Raw genomic sequence first — 17,270 nt, forward strand, 5'->3', positions numbered from 1 at the left:
GAAGGGCGGCTCTGGCGGCCCGCGGCTCCCGCGGGGGGCTGGGCGAAGGGCGGCTTCGGCGGCGGCTGACAGCAAAGGGAGGAACGGCGGGGAGGCGAAGGGCGGCTCCGGTGGCGGCTGGCGGCCGCGGGAGGAACGGCGAGGTGGCGAACTGCGCGCGGGGGAACTGAGGAGGGGGCGAGAGTCGTGCGTGCGTGCGTTCTTGCTAGATTTCTTTTTTAACAGCGGGGCAGGTTAGCGATCGGCTAAATGCGTGGCTTATTGTGTTAAACACGGAAGAATTAGGGGCCATCAGATATTGTAGATGAACGGATAAAATTGTTTAGATTTGCCCCTCTCTTTCTTTTATAGTGGTAGTAGATAATAGATAGTAGATGCATGTACTCGGGTATGTTTCATAGGCAGCCAGGGGGGGCTGGAAAAAATCGCATTGGGCCGGGTTTTCTTCCCTCGTCAAATAAATAAGATCAATAATTTGTTTCGATTTGTTGCTTAAAAAATTGTTTTGATTTTATCTGTAAATTTCCCCTCGTCTGGAGTAGATTTTAACAATCATATGAGTCTGTCTAAGACACATCTAGATATGTTCTAATTATTGTACATCTAAATGACTCAGTTAAGTAAAAAAAAAGAAATATACCCACACAAATCTCTATGTAAGATCAATGAGATCTAAGTGCGGCTCATCTAGATGTGCATTAGCAAAACTGAAATCATATATGTAGAATGTAAGTAATTGAGAGGTATAAAGATCTAGGAAGATAATTAAGGTTCGAAATCCCCAACCTTCTTCCTGCGGTTGCACATGGCCAGTCTTCGTGTGGAGTCTCTAACGGCCCGACCCGGTAGAGACTCCTTTCAGTGTTCATTCAGGGTTTTTTTTTCCAGTTGTGTTGATTCGTTATGCATACGTGTAGGTACATTATCGTCATTTTTTTTTGAGCATCAGTACAGACATAAGCGCTCATATACACGCGCATACACTCACCCCTATGAGCACCTCCGAGAGACTGAGCCGGCATATCATCTTGAGATTTACGAAGTCACGTAGGCGCCTCGTCGTCGACGGGAACGTCTCCTCCCACTAAAAGCGCATAATAAATCCAGGAATAATGCGAGCACCAGGATTTGAACCCTGGTGGGTTGGGGATACCACTGTCCACCTAACCATCTCAACCACAGGTTGGTTCGCGTACATTATCGTTGTTATTATGTATACGGGTTGGTACCCCTAAAAAAATTGTATACGAGTTGGTTCATTCGTTTTTGCACTTTTAGTACTCCCTCCAATCCGTATTACTTTTTTTTGCAATGGTTCAATTCATATTAGTTATCGCTGCTTCAGTACAACTTTAATATCAATGTTTACTAAAGAATATTAGTAAATTTCATCGTGCATTACAGAATGTTCATTTTAAAAGACAAATTGTTCAACCTTAAATGTTCATGACATTTGGGAAAATGTTCACATGTTTAGAAACATGTTCTTCACATAATTTTAGAATAAATTATGAGAAGTAAAAAATGCGTTCACATAATTTTTCAAAATGTCCGTACCACTCAAAAAAAAAATGTTCATGACGTTTTTTGAAAATGTTAATGAAAACGAAAAAATTGTTCACGTAATTTAAAAAAAATATTCATAACACTTAAAAAAGTTCAAGACATTAAAAATAATTCATAACACTAAAAAAGTGTTTGCAAGTTTTTTTCTAAAATATTCATGACATTTTTTAAAAATGTTCACGCCATGCAACGCAAAGGCACTGGTAGTCTCTCAAAGGCGAGCTGTAGGCGGTGGCAGTGATGGACAAGAGGAGCTCACTATTGGGATCGACGAGGACGGGGAGGACCAGGTGACGGCCGCCAACGCCATAGCGGTCCAGCCGTTTTGCATGCATGATCTTGGCAGTCGGCATCCTTCATGTTATGCGACGCTAATTGCAAGCATTGTGAGGGCACTTGTTGATCCTGTTTCTATGTCAGGAGGGCCCCCGTGTGGTCTCTAGCATCATGGAAAAAAATTATATGAGACCAGGTTTCATGGACTAGCAGGTGAGACACATCCTGATGGATGACACGTGGCATTCATAAATTATAAAGCATATAATAACTCCTCCCTATTTCAAGTGGAGGTGAGGTAGATGCTTTGTGATCTGTAAATAACACGTGTTATTCATCAGGGTGGATCTCACATGCTAACCCATAAGACCTGGTCTCATACAATTCTTTTCCTAACATCAGCAATGCTTAATTCATTTCTCTAGTGAGTTCGGTCGACTATTGGACCTATGCATTTGTGTGATTGCCGTGTTTTGGCACTGCCTATCGGTGATTGCAGTCAATACAATCTTGCGATAGACCCCGCAAAAAAAATACAATCTTGCGATAGAATAAACAAACTATATGGTTCACGGAAATTGCTAGGCGTGGACGAGCACGCACGCTCCCGGTATCGCTAACCATTAGCTCGTTATTGGGATGTGGGCCGTACGCGGTATTGTATGGGTTGCAGGGTCGCTGTACACCGTGAGCGATATATATATATATATATATATATATATATATATATATATATATATATATATATGTGTGTGTGTGTGTGTGTGTGTGTATGTATGTATGTATATCAAAGTTGGGCTTGGACGGCTGTTTATTTTCTCACGGCGCATTTGTTACCTTGACGTCGCCCTTGCCGTTTACGATCGGCAGCATAGCACTGTGCACCTGTCAGGTCCACCAAGGACATTTATTACGTTGCTCAAGCCGATTGCCGTCGGCTTGGTGGACGGGGCGAAGAGATAGTTCACCATACCCAATCCCTAGTTCCTCTCTTCCTCCTCCCGTTTGTCCTGATGACAGCTAGCTGAAGGCATCTTTTTTTTGCGGGTGAAAACTTGTATTACTCACTCTCAAGGTTCATACAATCAATCGCAGCTAGCTCTAAAACTCCTGGAAGGCATCCTCCCCTGTTCTCTAGTTGCTCTACACCCAATCCCTTAGTTTCACTCAGGCAGAGGCGGAGCGTAAGGTAGACCAGCCCGAGCCATGTCTGGGGCTTCCGAATGTGCAATCCTTTTTATTGATTACACAATTTGTCACATAAATCAAACACAATTGTTTTGAAGAGGCCCACAAAGTTTCAAGTAAAACGGATTGGTATAATTATTTGTTAAAAAAGAAATCTATTTTATTTGGCGTTGGACAACTTTATATTTTACTAGGGATTACATGATGAGTCAAATGACGTTGGTTTCAACATGACAATTGGTCAGGGGGATTTATATTAATATCTGAATATTTTAGTTTTATAGTTTGAGGAAATAATAATTCGACTTGTCTTTTAAATTTGAATATGAGGTCGGTTTGGAACGAAGTGATGATTAGCAAAATTAATTATGATGGCGTGGCATCATTAATAGGAGTTTGTTGTAGCATGACACCCGGGGTGTTACAACACGCCCTCCGTCAGTGAAAAACATACCAATAGAATGGGGATAGGGCGGAGAGAACATTATTCCTACGTAGGCAACGTTGTCGTTTCGCCGCTCTCCCCAAACAAAACGCAAAGACTCACTAAAGAAAACCTGGGAAAAAACACACATGCCATTGTACAACAAGTCTGGGTATGATGTTGAACTCGTGGTCGGTGAGAACTGTACACCGACGCCTTCTCCAATGATCAGGGCAAGCCAGGCCACCGATGAAGACCTCCACCCTGGATCTCTCCGTTCACCGTCAGCTTCACCAAGGCCAATGTCCGACACCGCCGCTCGAGCACCCATGTCTTTCGCCATCCGACAACAACCCTCCAACACTTCGGAAGTCGTGCCCAAGAAAAGGACTTTCAGAGTATTCGTTTTTTTAATCACCTTGCAGAAATCTGCCTACATTACAAATTTTTGAAAGCACTTCAAACTGTTGTCAATGATTATCAGGGGAAAAAACAATTTTTTTAAACCTTTTTAATTTATTTTTTCGGTTTGATTGTTCACACAAGCTGACTTGAAGCTTCTAAGTTTGCGGCCTTTTTTCGTTTTATTTCCGTAGGCCAAAAATGTTTAGTCCTTGTTCCTATATATTTGTATGTAGCATTTGGATGTGTCGAAGAGCATAATATTTTTTTCTAACTTTTTTGGCATTTGAAAAGAAAAACAATGAGACTTGGCAAATCCGCCCCCCATATACTTACGCGGACACGCCCGGGACGCCCACGGACACTGATCGGGCACTCTCTAAATTCGTGCCTACACACACTGATCGGTCACTTCAAATACCAAACTATTGTCAATGATTATCAGGGGAAAACTCAATTTCTTTTTTATACCTTTTCAATTTATTTTTTCGGTTTGATTGTTCACACAAGCTGACTTGAAACTCCTAAGTCACGGCCTTTTTTTCATTTAATTTTCACAGGCCAAAATGTTTAGTCCGTGTTCCTATATATTTGTATGTAGCATTTGGATGTGTCGAAGAGCACAATATTTTTTTCAAACTTTTGGATATTTGAAAAAAAGGAGACTTGGCAAATCCGGTCCCCTATATTTACGCGGACATGCCTGGGACGCCCGCGGACAATGATCGGACACTCCTTAAATTCGCGCCTACACACATTGATCGGTCACTATAAATACCAAACTGTTGTCAATGATTATCGGGGGAAATATCAATTTCTTTTTGAAACTTTTTCAATTTATTTTTTTCGGTTTGATTGTTCACACAAGCTGACTTGAAACTTCTAAATTCACGGCCTTTTTTTTCGTTTTGTTTTCGCAGGCCAAAATGTTTAGTCCTTGTTCCTATATATTTGTATGTAGCATGTGAATGTGTCGAACAACACAATATTTTTTTCAAACTTTTTTGATATTTGAAAAAAAAACAACGAGACTTGCCAAATCCGGTCCCCTACTTATGTGGACACGTCTGGGACGCCTGCGGACACTGATCGGTCACTCCCTAAATTCGCACCTACACACTGATCGGACACTGATCGGACACATGTAAATTGAAGTTGCTCCCAACTACAGGTACTATGACAGTGTCAATTTTCTTTTCTGAATATCTTCTCAATGTCATTTCCAAGGCACTCATCCTGGCAGCACATGGGGGGGCGTTCATTTGGCGCACGGCCAACACGGATTCTGCATTATTCAGAGGTATGTAGTTCAGAAACATGCTTAAATGCGTTCAGAAACTACGTGGGATTAATATTTACGTGGACTCTGCACTTTTTATTCAGATTATCAGTAGTGTGTTTGAACTGTCTTAAGAAAAGCTAATTTGCCCATATTGTAACCCAAATTGAACCTTACGTTCGATCCATAAATATAAAGACAAAGTGGTATACCTTTTTGTCCAGCCTGGGGCTTGAGGTCCGCCTTTGCCTGTAGATTGCTCGGAGGTTGGCGCAAACAGGGCAATTCCATCACAAGTGCTGTTGAAATCTAATTGCATGGCAAGTGCCGCTTCTCCGGCATCACCAATGCTGGACTCAGCAGGCGCACATATCAGCGTCTGGTTTGCTCCATTGGACACCAATGGCTGTGCGGCGGCGAGATCCGGCAAGGGAAATCTATGTAAAATAAAGCAGTACACGAATAAGAAATTGGTCTAGATACATGGGATACCTAAGGTTACCGGTCAACCGGATCTCACAGGAACTCGGTTGCGTCGTCTCCTCCGGTCGCCATCTCCATGGCCGGGAGCTTCTTGCCTTGCCGCCCAAAGGGAGAGGATAAATTGCTTTTACTTTTCAGCGGCGGTCGGCTCAGCTAGGTCCCACACCATGACAAACACTTATCCGTTCGACAAACTGCATCTCCGTGAGGGAAGGAGATGACGGATGTTTTTCTGTACCACCCAAACAGACATGTACTAACAGATTGGTTAGGTGAACAGTGGTATCCCCAACCCACGTCGACGACGAGGCGTCTACAGTGACTTCGTAAATCTTAAAATGATATGCCGGCTCAGTCTCTCGGAGGTGCTCATAGGGGTAGAGTGTGCGTGTGTCCGTTCATAGGGGTGAGTGTATGCGCGTGTATATGAGCACGTGTCTGTACTGATGCTAAAAAAAACAGAACAGCATAAACATGGACCGCTATTTATTCGTTATTTTAGACGGCTCTGCTTCGTACGTCACTGTTTTAACGAACGTACTCCACCTGTCTCCATATGATCTCACTGAATACAGCATGCGACGTGTCCTCGATTAGTTCATCCACCTAGCAGGAGCGCGCGCGCCCGTCCATACCATCGCCGTTCTCGTTAGTTGGTTCATCTCTACTCTTATAAAAAAATCGAGTTGGTGATGATGTTGTGCCTGCCATCTCACAATATAGACCGTCCGATCTATATCTGATAGATAGAAAGCAAACTATGTCAATTTTGTAAAAAGATACCCGCACCTCTCTCCATACTTGCAGATAAGCTCTCCCCTCGTTCATCCTTATCTCCCATGATTGTTGAGCAATTAAAAAAGGAAGCATCTGGAATAATCTGGCATGATGACCACTGCCGGCGTCGTTCTTCCCCGTGCCTCCGGTCAGTCCGACCACCAATCACCACCACGCCCCACTCCTCCTCACCTTATATCTCATCTTTCTCGAGATGTCATAACAGGAGTAGTAAGAATACAATTATGTCATGCCATGAACTATCAGTTTGTACTATTGACCTTGAAATACGTATATCATCTATAGCTCGTTCGTATCTTCAAAGGAGTTTGATCAGTAGGTGTCTTCATCATCTCACATTTGAGCCCTCTGACCGCGTACAAGTCTTATGAAATATCGAGAAATTGTTTCAGTGAATCTCCTAAATGTGTTGTGGATCACTGAACCTCTTGTTATGACCTACAACATGAAGGAACACTTGCTACTTGCTCTTCCACATATGTGTGGATGTTGTCTTTTACCAACTCCGTCTTCCTAAACGTTCTCACAAGCTTGATAAAAAAAGGTGCTCTTCTCATTCGAAGCATGTTCGTAGCATCTACATTGTTATGGTTGTAGTTGTAGTTTGAATTCACCATCCTCTCTCTTCGACAAACCGCCCTCATGTGGACCAAGAAGAGTCGGGTTTGAATCACGTCTATGAGTGTTGCTGCTTGAGTCATAAGCTTCATCAGATCGTCCCAATGACCTAAAAGTGGAGGGACGGAGGGTGGTTGTATGCTGTTTTTTTTTACTACCATGGAAGATGGCCATGACGACATGTCGATGTCGGAGACGAAATGGGCGAGACGGAGACAAGGACATCGACACCGACAAAGGGGATGGGCAACTGACAGAGGGGAAGAGCATGTCCCGAGGCCGGAGATGTTGGTCTGCGCAATCATCAATACCGTAGATCTAAGTCACTGTCGTCACCGGTGCCGAGAACTGAGGTTGGATCTGTCCTAGCACTAGGTGAGCGAGTAAAAAGGGGATAAGACTGCAGATTTTGTGTTCTCCAGAGTTTGGACTGCTTCAAGGTTCGTGCGATGCAGGCCCGCAGGTAACCAAACAACCCAATTTTCACCCCAGCCAAAGGCAGAAAGAAGGCTTGGTGAGCACTCGAGGCAACTTCCAGGTACCGAACGCGGATAAACAAATCCCCCACCACCACTCAACTCAACCCAGCAAGCAAACAATTGATCACCCTGGAATGACAAGACAAGCCCAAGAGAGAGCAGAAAAGCAATAAAACAAGTAGCCAAGCACGGCACAGATTTAGAATCATCATAGATCACGTACGCACACTGACACGCAACGGCATGGAGATCGACCGATCGACCGATCCATCTCGGGAATCCTCATGGATATGCTCCGCTCCATGTTGGATCGAGTCAACCCAAGCGGCCAGTAGGCAGCCAGATGCTCGATCCGCTGATTAGTAACCCCCCCACCACTGTACCAGTGGTAGGGTTCCACTGCATCGGCCACTTCTTCAGCGGATTGATTAGCCATTTTCTGAGGTCGGAGGGGGGAGTAGGCGGGGTATATCAGCCGCATATGCTCTTTGCAGCATCGCGTTGACTCCATGGATCCCAGCATATTCTTCGCCTCCGGCTGATTTTCTAGTGCCCCGTCGCCAGAAAAATGGTTTCTTTTGCCCCGTCGGAGCCACCACTGGCCGCTCAGCCGATTTTCTTACTACTTCCGTCCGTTTCGCCGACCCTGCTCCGGCGCAAGCGACACGCACAAGCGCACCTGCGGCGCTGAGGCTTCGATTGGTTGGTGATCTCGGCTTGACCGCGCAGCGTTCAGTATAAGGACGGGGGCGCCGGAGAGGGGAGAGAGGGAGAGGAGAGGAGGCGGATCCGTCGGTCGTGCGGCTATGGAGATACTGAGCCCGTCGCCGCCGCCCAGCCCGGCCAGGAGCCAGTTCGTCTACGGCGCGCTCCTGCGCCGCGACCAGGCCGGCGCCGGCGCCGGCGCGCTGCTCCACGTCGCCGTCGGGCGGTCGCCGGAGAAGACGCTGCCGCTGCTGCGCTGGGCGTTCCGCCGCTTCGCCTGCGCCCGCGTCGCCCTCGTCCACGTCCACCAGCCCTCCCCGGTCATCCCCACCCTCCGTACGCCCCCCAATCCCATCCACCCCTTTCCCTCTCTTTTCTTGTACAGTACGAATGAGATCTCCTGACAGCAATTCGCACTCCAGTGGGCAAGATTCCGGCGGCTCAGGCGACGGAGGAGCTGGTCCTGTCCCACCGCAGGTCCGAGAGGGACGAGAGGAACCGGATCCTCCTCGCCTACCTCGCCTTCTGTCAAAGGGCGCAGGTACCTCTCCATTTCCTTGTCAAAACTTGTTCCTCCCTTTTACAGATTATAATTGCTAGTACTGCAGATTCATAGCAAGTAACTAGCTGGCCAGGCTGAGTAAGTAGCAATAACAGTTTCCTTTGGCCACACACAGGTGCAGGCAACTGTTCTTGTAACAGAGAACGAGCAGATCAACGACGGCATCGTCGCTTTGGTCAGGGATCATGGGGTCACAAAGCTTGTCATGGGTTCTATACCGGATAAGTAAGCACCGTTCCGACTGTCGTCAACTACGATTTACACACGATATGATCTTATTGCCTGTGCTACACAAGGAATTGTGTATTGTCGAAACATGTTAATCACTAAGTGGGTTACATGATGAGAGGACAAAAGAATGTGTATTCTGCCAACCTGCCTCCGAGTCTTGGCCATGTTCAGTTAACCATGAAAAAGCACTGATAAAACTAGAATAGACAAGTGATTACGGAGAAAATCAACACCGGCTAGTTAAGTCCTTCCATACTACTCTGTTTTGCAAACACATCAAACACAAGTTCACAGTAAGATGTGAGATGCTTCATTGTTCACTAAAAAGAAGAACAATGTTGTGTATATGATGCTGCCATTGCCAAAAGAATAGCATCCACATGCCCGTTGTTATTGTTGTCTTGGGATGTTCTTCACCAAAATGTGAACAATGACCATTATCCAGTTGCTGAGGTTGTGGAGATGTAGTTTTTCGATGGTCTCCTTTTGTCACTTTCCTAACTTCAATGTTCTCTATCCATAAATGCAGTTGCTTCAAGTTAAAGGCAGGCCACAACAAGGAATATTTTATGGCAAAGAATGCTCCAGCATTTTGCGAAATTTGGTTTGTATGGAGAGGAAGACACATCTGGACCAGAGAAGCAAGCGCAGCCATTGGCAACAGCATCTCGGTCTACAACCAGGATGATATTATGATGACCAGAAAGAGGACTAGGTTCAGCCCAAATAGCAACAACGCTGAATCCATGCTTGCTGAAGGCACTGTATCAGATAATGGTCGAGTGAACGATTATGGAGCTCTTGGAGCTGATGCCAACCATTTCTACAATATGAGAATATCAAATTTACAGGATGCAGAATCTGCATTCAACTCAACCCTCTGGCCTGATTCCTCTGTACTTAGGGGAGCATTGCAGTTACATTCTAAGGTGGCCCTTCTGCTTCATTTCTATTTTACTAGTTTTGTACTTGGAATTGATCTTACTGTGTTAAAAACTTAAAGTTAATGATATATATCAGGAAATGTTGGATGCAAATCTCAAGCAAGTCATGGTTGAAGCTGAGGGATCAAGGAAGGAAGCTTTTCTTGAGCTTCTCAAGCGCAAAGAAATAGAGTCAAAAGTGGCCAGTGCTTTTGTCAGGGTATGCAGTCACCTATTGTCACCATCTAACATAAGCTGTCTTTTTGAACTAAATTGCTCGATTATTTTTACTGTGCAGCTCGTAACATTCCATTTTGAATACCGTAAAGGAAACTATGCATTTATTTCTTCGCTTACCTGGCTTCTGCTCTTTTATCAGGTAAAAGCTTCTGAGTCTTCTAAAAAACGAGAAACGAAAATAAGGGAGGAACTTGAGGGTTTATTCGTAGCCACGAGAAAGCAGCATGAAGATCTGGCAAGAAGTAAAGAAAAAGCTACGGCTGTGTTGGACTCTTCTATGAGAAGATTAGACATCCTAGATGCTCGTGCTAAAAACATGAGCCTTCGGATGGATGAAGCTGTGGCGGAGCTTGAGGTGATTCAATGTTCCATAAATATTCTCAAGCAGGAAAGAACAAAGGCTCACAAGAAAGAAGATAGACATACCAACCATGTTGAAGAAGGGTGCACATACAGCCATTCCAAGTTGCCGAACTGCAGTTCAATTGTTCTTGGTGGTGATCCTTGCACCTTTAGACAATTGACACTGTTAGATGTGCAAGATGCAACATGTAAATTCTCAGAGAGCTTCAAATTACGTCCACGGGGTCATGGGTGCATTTACAAAGGAAAAGCTATGAACAGGAGTGTGATGATTCATAAGTTGCACTCACATAGCATTAAGAGCTCGATGCAATTCCAGAGAGAGGTACTCCCTGTTACCCTGCTTCTTACACTGTCATATTTGATGCATTGGTGATTAGTCAATTGTTGAACATGGCATCATGAAAATTCTGAAAGTTAGTATGCAGTCACATTCATGGAAGGGAACTATAATGAATATCTAACGATGCATTTTCTCTAGATTTATGATTTATCTAGAAATTTGTAGTTTTAGGATGCATTTTCTCTAGCTTCTATCCAGAATTTTGCAGTATCATGTCTGCTATCATGAACTGGAACAACCCAATAATCTAATCAGTGACTATATAAATTTTTCTCTGGGACATAATCGATCTTGAAGTATTGTGGCCACTATGCAATAGGTTTGGTCTGCTGTGCTTGAGCCGTTTACTTTATGGCTACCATTACATGCTTGTTTGTCACATGTATATTTTATGCTTGTGATGGATAATATAATAAGTAAATTTCTTTTAAGGCGGTCTTTAGTTTCAGGTTTTCTTGAATGGTTGTAATAAACTAGGTTTGTGTAGTAGCACCAAGTAACTATTAGTATTTGGCTGAAGGCATTTGTTCCTGTTTTGTATGGCAGGTCTACATCCTAAACAAAGTGAGGCACCCTCATCTAGTGACACTGGTTGGGGTATGCCCAGAGGCACTGTGTCTTGCCTATGAATATCCGAAAAATGGGAGCCTTCATGACCATCTCTTCGGCAAACTCAACAGTACCCCGCCGTTGCCATGGAAAATCCGTGCACGCATTGTGGCGGAGATCTCAAGTGCTCTGCTGTTCCTGCATTCATGTAAACCACAGATGATGGTTCACGGTGGCCTGAATCTCGAGAACGTCCTTCTGGATTCCGACTTCCACTGCAAGATAGCCGATTTCGGTACATTGACAGAGGAAGACTCGAAGGATCATCCAGCATTGCTGGCACACAAGTCTGATATCAACTCCTTCGGCACCGTGATACTGCAGCTACTAACTGGTAAACAGCCTGGTAGTCCAGGCCTTGCTAGCGAAGTAAGGCGCGCTCTGTCCTGCGGAAAGCTGTCGTCGATCTTGGATCCAACGGCTGGGGAGTGGCCAATGGAGGCGGCCCGAAGACTAGCGGAGTTCGGGCTCGAGTGCAGCGGAGACAGGCCGGAGCTGACTCAGGAAACACTACGAGAACTGGAGCAGCTGCATTTGATCAGGGGGCGGGCAGTACCGTCCTTCTTCCTGTGCCCAATTCTCAAGCAAACAATGGATGATCCTCAGGTGGCTGCGGACGGGGTGACGTACGAGGGACGCGCCATCCGCGAGTGGATCGAGGATGGCCGGGCCGTGGCCGACCTGAAGCTGAAGCACCTCGGCCTCACCCCCAACCACGCCCTTCGGTTTGCCATTCAGGACTGGCTCTCTCAGCCTCAGTGGTGAATGATGATGATGATGATGATGATGATGATTCTCCAGCTGATGATGATGATGATGATGATTCTCCAGCTGCTGTCTTCAGCTTGCAACTTAGCTAGATATGTAGAGCCCTCCTGTGTACATACTTCTGCCACTTCTGTACAGCAGTGTGCTGCTGGCTTAGTGTAGGTCAGTGCAGTGAATGATTTTTTGGTTTTTGTTCAGTTTTTTTTGGTGTACGAATCACTATTATTCTCTGTTCATTGGTGGTATTTTTGTGTGGTCTGGATATTATTTTGTTTTGATTTTTTGGATGCAACATCATTTTTCTTTCTTTCTTTCAGGATACCAAGGTTTCTTCCATTAAACATGGCCAGTCTGATGCTGGGGAGAACCTGTTTTTTTTTTGGTGTTGTATTGGGCTGCTTAGGCTGAATATAAGTTACATGGGCCGTACTCTCTGCTGAACCGGGAGGACAAAAGCCCATCCAAACCCAGCTAGGCACTCGCTTTCCTTTCTCGAATTTCGAATTGGACTGCTGCGAGCGAGACGAGACGGCAATCCCCAATCCCACTCCTCCTCCACCGCCATGGACGACCGGGACCTCGACGACGCGGCGCTCTGGGCCTCCGTCGACACGGCCGTCGCCGAGGCCTCGCGCCGGGCGCTGCCCATGCCGCCGCCCTCCTCCCCCGCCGTCTCCCTGTGGCCCGCCCCCCACGACGACCCCCACCGCGGCGAGGTGCTGCAGCCCGCCCGCCCCTTCAAGCTCCCGCGCGTCGCCGCCTCCCACGGCCGCGGCCGCGGCCGCGCCACGCCGCCCCCGCCCCCGCCGTCGCCCTCGTCTCCCCCGCCCTACATGGCGCCCGACGCCTCCAGGCCGCTGATGCTCGTCCAGAGCCCGCACCCCGAGCTGCCCTGGGTCACGGAGCCCGGCGCGGCGGGGAGCCCCGTCGCCACCGCCGCCGCCGCGCCGCACGGCCTCTTCCCCTCCGCCGCCGCGTCCGTCGCCAGCTTCAGGAAGTACCAGGAGGTAGCCGTCTCGGTACGGTATCAGTTTTCCCATCCCATTCCATATAATTCTCTCTGCCTGCCTGCCTGCTTCATCGGAACAATACACTCGTCGTGAGAGATTTTTTGTGCTGATGATTCTTCTCCTTAGGGGGTGTAAATTCGCCGAGAAAGCTTGATTGGGTCACTACCCAGGCATATTTGAGATGCAAATTGTATGCTGCTGTTGAACAAAAATTGTTTCGGGTGATACATTACATTGGGGAATCAAGCATGATTCTCTGATGTGCAATTTTCGTCGTGGCATTCCTTACATTACATGCTAGTGTAGTGTCTTCCCCCATTTTGTACTTGCGATGGAAAGCTCAGATCAATGGTTTACTCTTGGCGTTTGGAGCTGCAAATTAATCGAGAGCTTGATCATATCATTACTCTGCAATATTTGAGATAAAAATTATATTGCTGGTGAAAGAAATTATTCAAGTAATACTACATTACATAGGGGCCCGTGTTGCCCTTTTACATGCTTACATTACATGCTAGTGTAGTTTCTTCTCCTTTTTTTACCTGCGATGGAAAGCCCGGAGTCTATGGTTTACACTTCTCTCCCAACTTTTTGGTTTCAGATTCTAGATAAAAGTGACTACACCTTGATCAGTGGGAACCCATACATAAAGAAGTCAGGTCCGTGCTTTTACACCCGTGACTGACTGCGAGTTCTGATTATACAGTGAATCTTCATCGTCTTACTTCTCTAACTCATCTCAGGGTGGAGAAAAATATCGTGCTTCTACAATATCTCATTTGAAATCAAAGACCACTCTATTGAATTTGATGACAGCCACAATGTCAACCGTGCTGAATTTCTTGTCAGAGCGTCTATGCAGTATGTCATTTTGTATGCATTTGCAACTCATTCTGTTTTGGGGATCCACCAGTGACCAGTCCTTGGTGCTATACTGCTATTAACTTGTTTTGTCTTTTCTTCCGTGTATGAAGAAGTGGCAGGTTCTCAGATGGCTGGGGTTCATGTGATCGACGGGAAAAGAGATTCAACAAGCCAAACCATGATATCCCCAGCACAGCTGAAACCAGAGCTAAGAACAAAGCTTGTCAGGTAAGGAAGAGTCCATCCTTTGTTTTGTCACCTGTTTCTTCATTAAGACTTGGATAATGGTCTCTTGCTCTGCCTGTAGCTTTGTGGATTACAAAATCTGTTATAGTATGTTCCCCTAGGTGTTTTCACATAAGAAGCTTTACAGTTTATTACTTGATGAATTGATGCCGAAGTGTAAAAACTTCCTGAGTAAGCAAATGATTTAGTTAGGATCTTCCCAATAGAAAGGATGTTACATTGGTCATTGGCACTATATATGGCAGTCTTGTATGATGAAGAAATGATGAATTTCAAGGTATGCACATAATATGTAGTTCCAAACCAGATTACCAATACGGTACAATGCCATGTTAATCTTGGAGGTCTGGCCAGGCCACAGAAGTTCACAGAACATTGTGAGATCTGTACTGACCCAAGGTTGCTATAAAAATCAAATAATCCAGAAATCTTGCAGAAAGGGCCATGTGCTGCCTCCAGTGCTTACTGACATGATGGTTAAGGTTTTTGAGTCCTCCAAGTGTTTGATATGATTTCTGGCTGGTTTCGTACTAGAAAGTCACTAACTATCTGCAGCAGGCGCAGTTCTGAGATGCAGGTTTTAACCACACACATGATGCATTCAGAATTTATTTTCCTGAGCTGCGCGTTTATCTTTGGCACCTAGCTATACAAAACCCATATCGTGTTCAGTTGAGAAGTCTATTAATGCATAGTTTTGTTTTATTTCTTGATATAAAGCTATATTTGGATTGTGGATGTCTAATTACTCCCATTGTAAATGTCTTCCTCAGGATCTTCTTGGCATCGGCCATAACCGTCCAGGATGAGCGAGGCGTTGGTCCAAGGTCTGGCTGAGACACTAATCACATTAGCAACTCTTCTGTCCTGGTGAACTGAAGACTGTATATACATTGTAAGCTGAAGACTGTAAACAGCGAGGTACAAGTGGGTTAACGCAGGACCAGGGATGATAGAACCATCAGATGTGAGCTCACTCGTTTTCAGATGCTTGGAGAAAGAGCGTCACGTGTCGATCGTTGCGTTGCTGACTGTACATTCCCCATTAGCAGCGAAGTTTCAGTGGCAGACATGAGAATGTCAACTGCTACCTCAGCGGCTCAGCCACTGTGGATCTCTGTTGACTCTAGATTCTTGTTTTTGGATCTCAGTTTAGCTGTAGCACGCGTGGGAGATCACAACCAGATGGTAGTCGCACATGGGAAGAGTCTGGCTTCACGTTTTGGTTGTCATGCTGTTCTTCGGCACGGATGCACGATGCCCGGTGAATCAGATTGTAGGGCTGTGCCGGCTGTCGATTGTTTCAGTTGTTTGGATGCGTCCCTTCAGAGATGCAGTAGCTATATGATGCACATTTCTTCTGTCATTTTGTTTGTGTGAGGGGGTCATTTTGTAGATTTCAGTATCATCCTCTGAAACGTCGGAATGGATTTCTGTCAAATCAACTGCAGACTTTCTTCTTCCTTCCAGTTGGTGCTTTCCGCGGCAGATCTTCAACAACTTGTTCACAAGGTGGGTCTCAACCAACATTCTTCGAGCGTGTACGTTGTCCTGCCTCTCGCGGCAGGTTTCTATCACGGTTCATCTCATGGTGGCGTGTGTGTTGCTCAATATTTTAAATAGCGCGCTACAAAATATAGCGAGGCCCTTCTCTAAATGCTACACAAGTTATAGCGCGCTAATAGCGTGCTATATTTCAAAATAGCGTTTGCAAAAAAAATCAAATATATCTAGAAATAAAGTATTTAAGCAACTAAATTTTTCATAGGAGCAAGCAATATATGCGTCTGATAAAAGGAGTGAGAAAGCTAATGGGAGAATCTGATAAAAGGAGTGAGAAAGCTAGTGGTCGTTGGTTGGTTTTGGCCTACTGGTCCTGCTGGGCTGTGCTTATTTCAGTTTTGCATGGTCTGCACGTTGTAACGTTACAATGTTACAACGTTATAGCGTGTGTAGCGCGCTAATTACGCGATTAGCACCGTAGCGTCCGATTTTGCCAAAACGTAACGTCTCTCTTCCAAATATGCTATAACCGCGTTATAACGGCGAAATAGCGTGCTATTTAAAATATTGGTGTTGCTAGAGACCATGTTTCGCTTTTTCGCAATCACTCCTTTCAACCGATTATATTTCCGAGGACGAGGTCACCGGCGTTCTTCATGGTTCACTAAGAAGATGGAGTTGAAAAGCCCTGCAAAAAAAAAGATGAAGTTGAAAAGCCCTGCAAAAAAAAGATGGAGTTGAAAAGCTATGATGTATTATTTTTGTACTTCTTGTTTGGTCTTCAGTGTACTTCTTTGTATTTCTTGATGTTTACTAGCTTAATTGTACGCGCGCTCTAACACATGCATACATCCATATTATAGTGGTTCAATATCATTCGTGTCCTGACATAAATCTTACATCCATCATATTATGAATTTCGGTAAGATTTGTGTTGATTTGATTTGACTATGGCTGGGGGAAAAGGGAGAAAGTTTTGATATAGGTGAAGTTTTGGAAGATTTGATTCTTGGTAGTTTTGATTTGATTTGAACATATGAGTAGAGGAAGATAAGGAAGATTTTGATTTAAATGAGGTTTTGATGAGATATGATTTGATTAATTTTACGCAGAAACGCGGGGTTAAGATCGTGGAAAGGGCGGAGGCAAAGTCGAACATACGAGATAATGAGAAAATGTTATGGGTGTTGTAAGATATTTTCCCTTGGTGATATATCTTGTATTTATTTTTCATAACAACCAACGGCTAGACAAGATATATTATCTCAATAATTGGATGATAAGTTGACATATCCCAAAGAGAAGACATTATTAAATTCCTCAATATCTTCTTTCCAGAAGGAAAAAAAATAGCGCAGCCACGAGATTGTTTCGCCTTTTCTTCCCTTTC

The 17,270-nt window shown here is 45.0% G+C and overlaps 3 protein-coding genes across 3 annotated transcripts; 2 read left to right on the top strand and 1 right to left on the bottom strand.

Moving 5' to 3' along the window:
• Positions 1-4,856: 4,856 nt before the first annotated feature.
• LOC119358849 lies at positions 4,857-5,754 on the bottom strand. The gene is made up of 3 exons (XM_037625253.1): positions 5,656-5,754; positions 5,348-5,572; positions 4,857-5,141 (listed from the first exon to the last, which is right to left on the bottom strand). The coding sequence occupies exons 1-3, from the start codon at positions 5,694-5,696 to the stop codon at positions 5,042-5,044; spliced, it is 366 nt and encodes a 121-aa protein (XP_037481150.1). The 5' UTR covers positions 5,697-5,754; the 3' UTR covers positions 4,857-5,041.
• A 1,868-nt stretch (positions 5,755-7,622) lies between these two features.
• On the top strand, positions 7,623-12,524 carry LOC119353087 (U-box domain-containing protein 33-like). Its single transcript, XM_037619667.1, has 7 exons — positions 7,623-8,554; positions 8,641-8,759; positions 8,896-9,005; positions 9,541-9,940; positions 10,032-10,154; positions 10,314-10,862; positions 11,427-12,524. The coding sequence occupies exons 1-7, from the start codon at positions 8,320-8,322 to the stop codon at positions 12,252-12,254; spliced, it is 2,364 nt and encodes a 787-aa protein (XP_037475564.1). The 5' UTR covers positions 7,623-8,319; the 3' UTR covers positions 12,255-12,524.
• Positions 12,525-12,778: 254 nt separating this feature from the next.
• LOC119358850 lies at positions 12,779-15,772 on the top strand. The gene is made up of 5 exons (XM_037625255.1): positions 12,779-13,276; positions 13,869-13,926; positions 14,011-14,128; positions 14,242-14,359; positions 15,151-15,772. The coding sequence occupies exons 1-5, from the start codon at positions 12,821-12,823 to the stop codon at positions 15,184-15,186; spliced, it is 786 nt and encodes a 261-aa protein (XP_037481152.1). The 5' UTR covers positions 12,779-12,820; the 3' UTR covers positions 15,187-15,772.
• The last annotated feature ends 1,498 nt before the right edge of the window (positions 15,773-17,270 follow it).

This window comes from Triticum dicoccoides, chromosome 2A (assembly GCF_002162155.2).
Source record: "Triticum dicoccoides isolate Atlit2015 ecotype Zavitan chromosome 2A, WEW_v2.0, whole genome shotgun sequence".
In the NCBI taxonomy this organism is placed as follows: Eukaryota; Viridiplantae; Streptophyta; class Magnoliopsida; order Poales; family Poaceae; genus Triticum; species Triticum dicoccoides.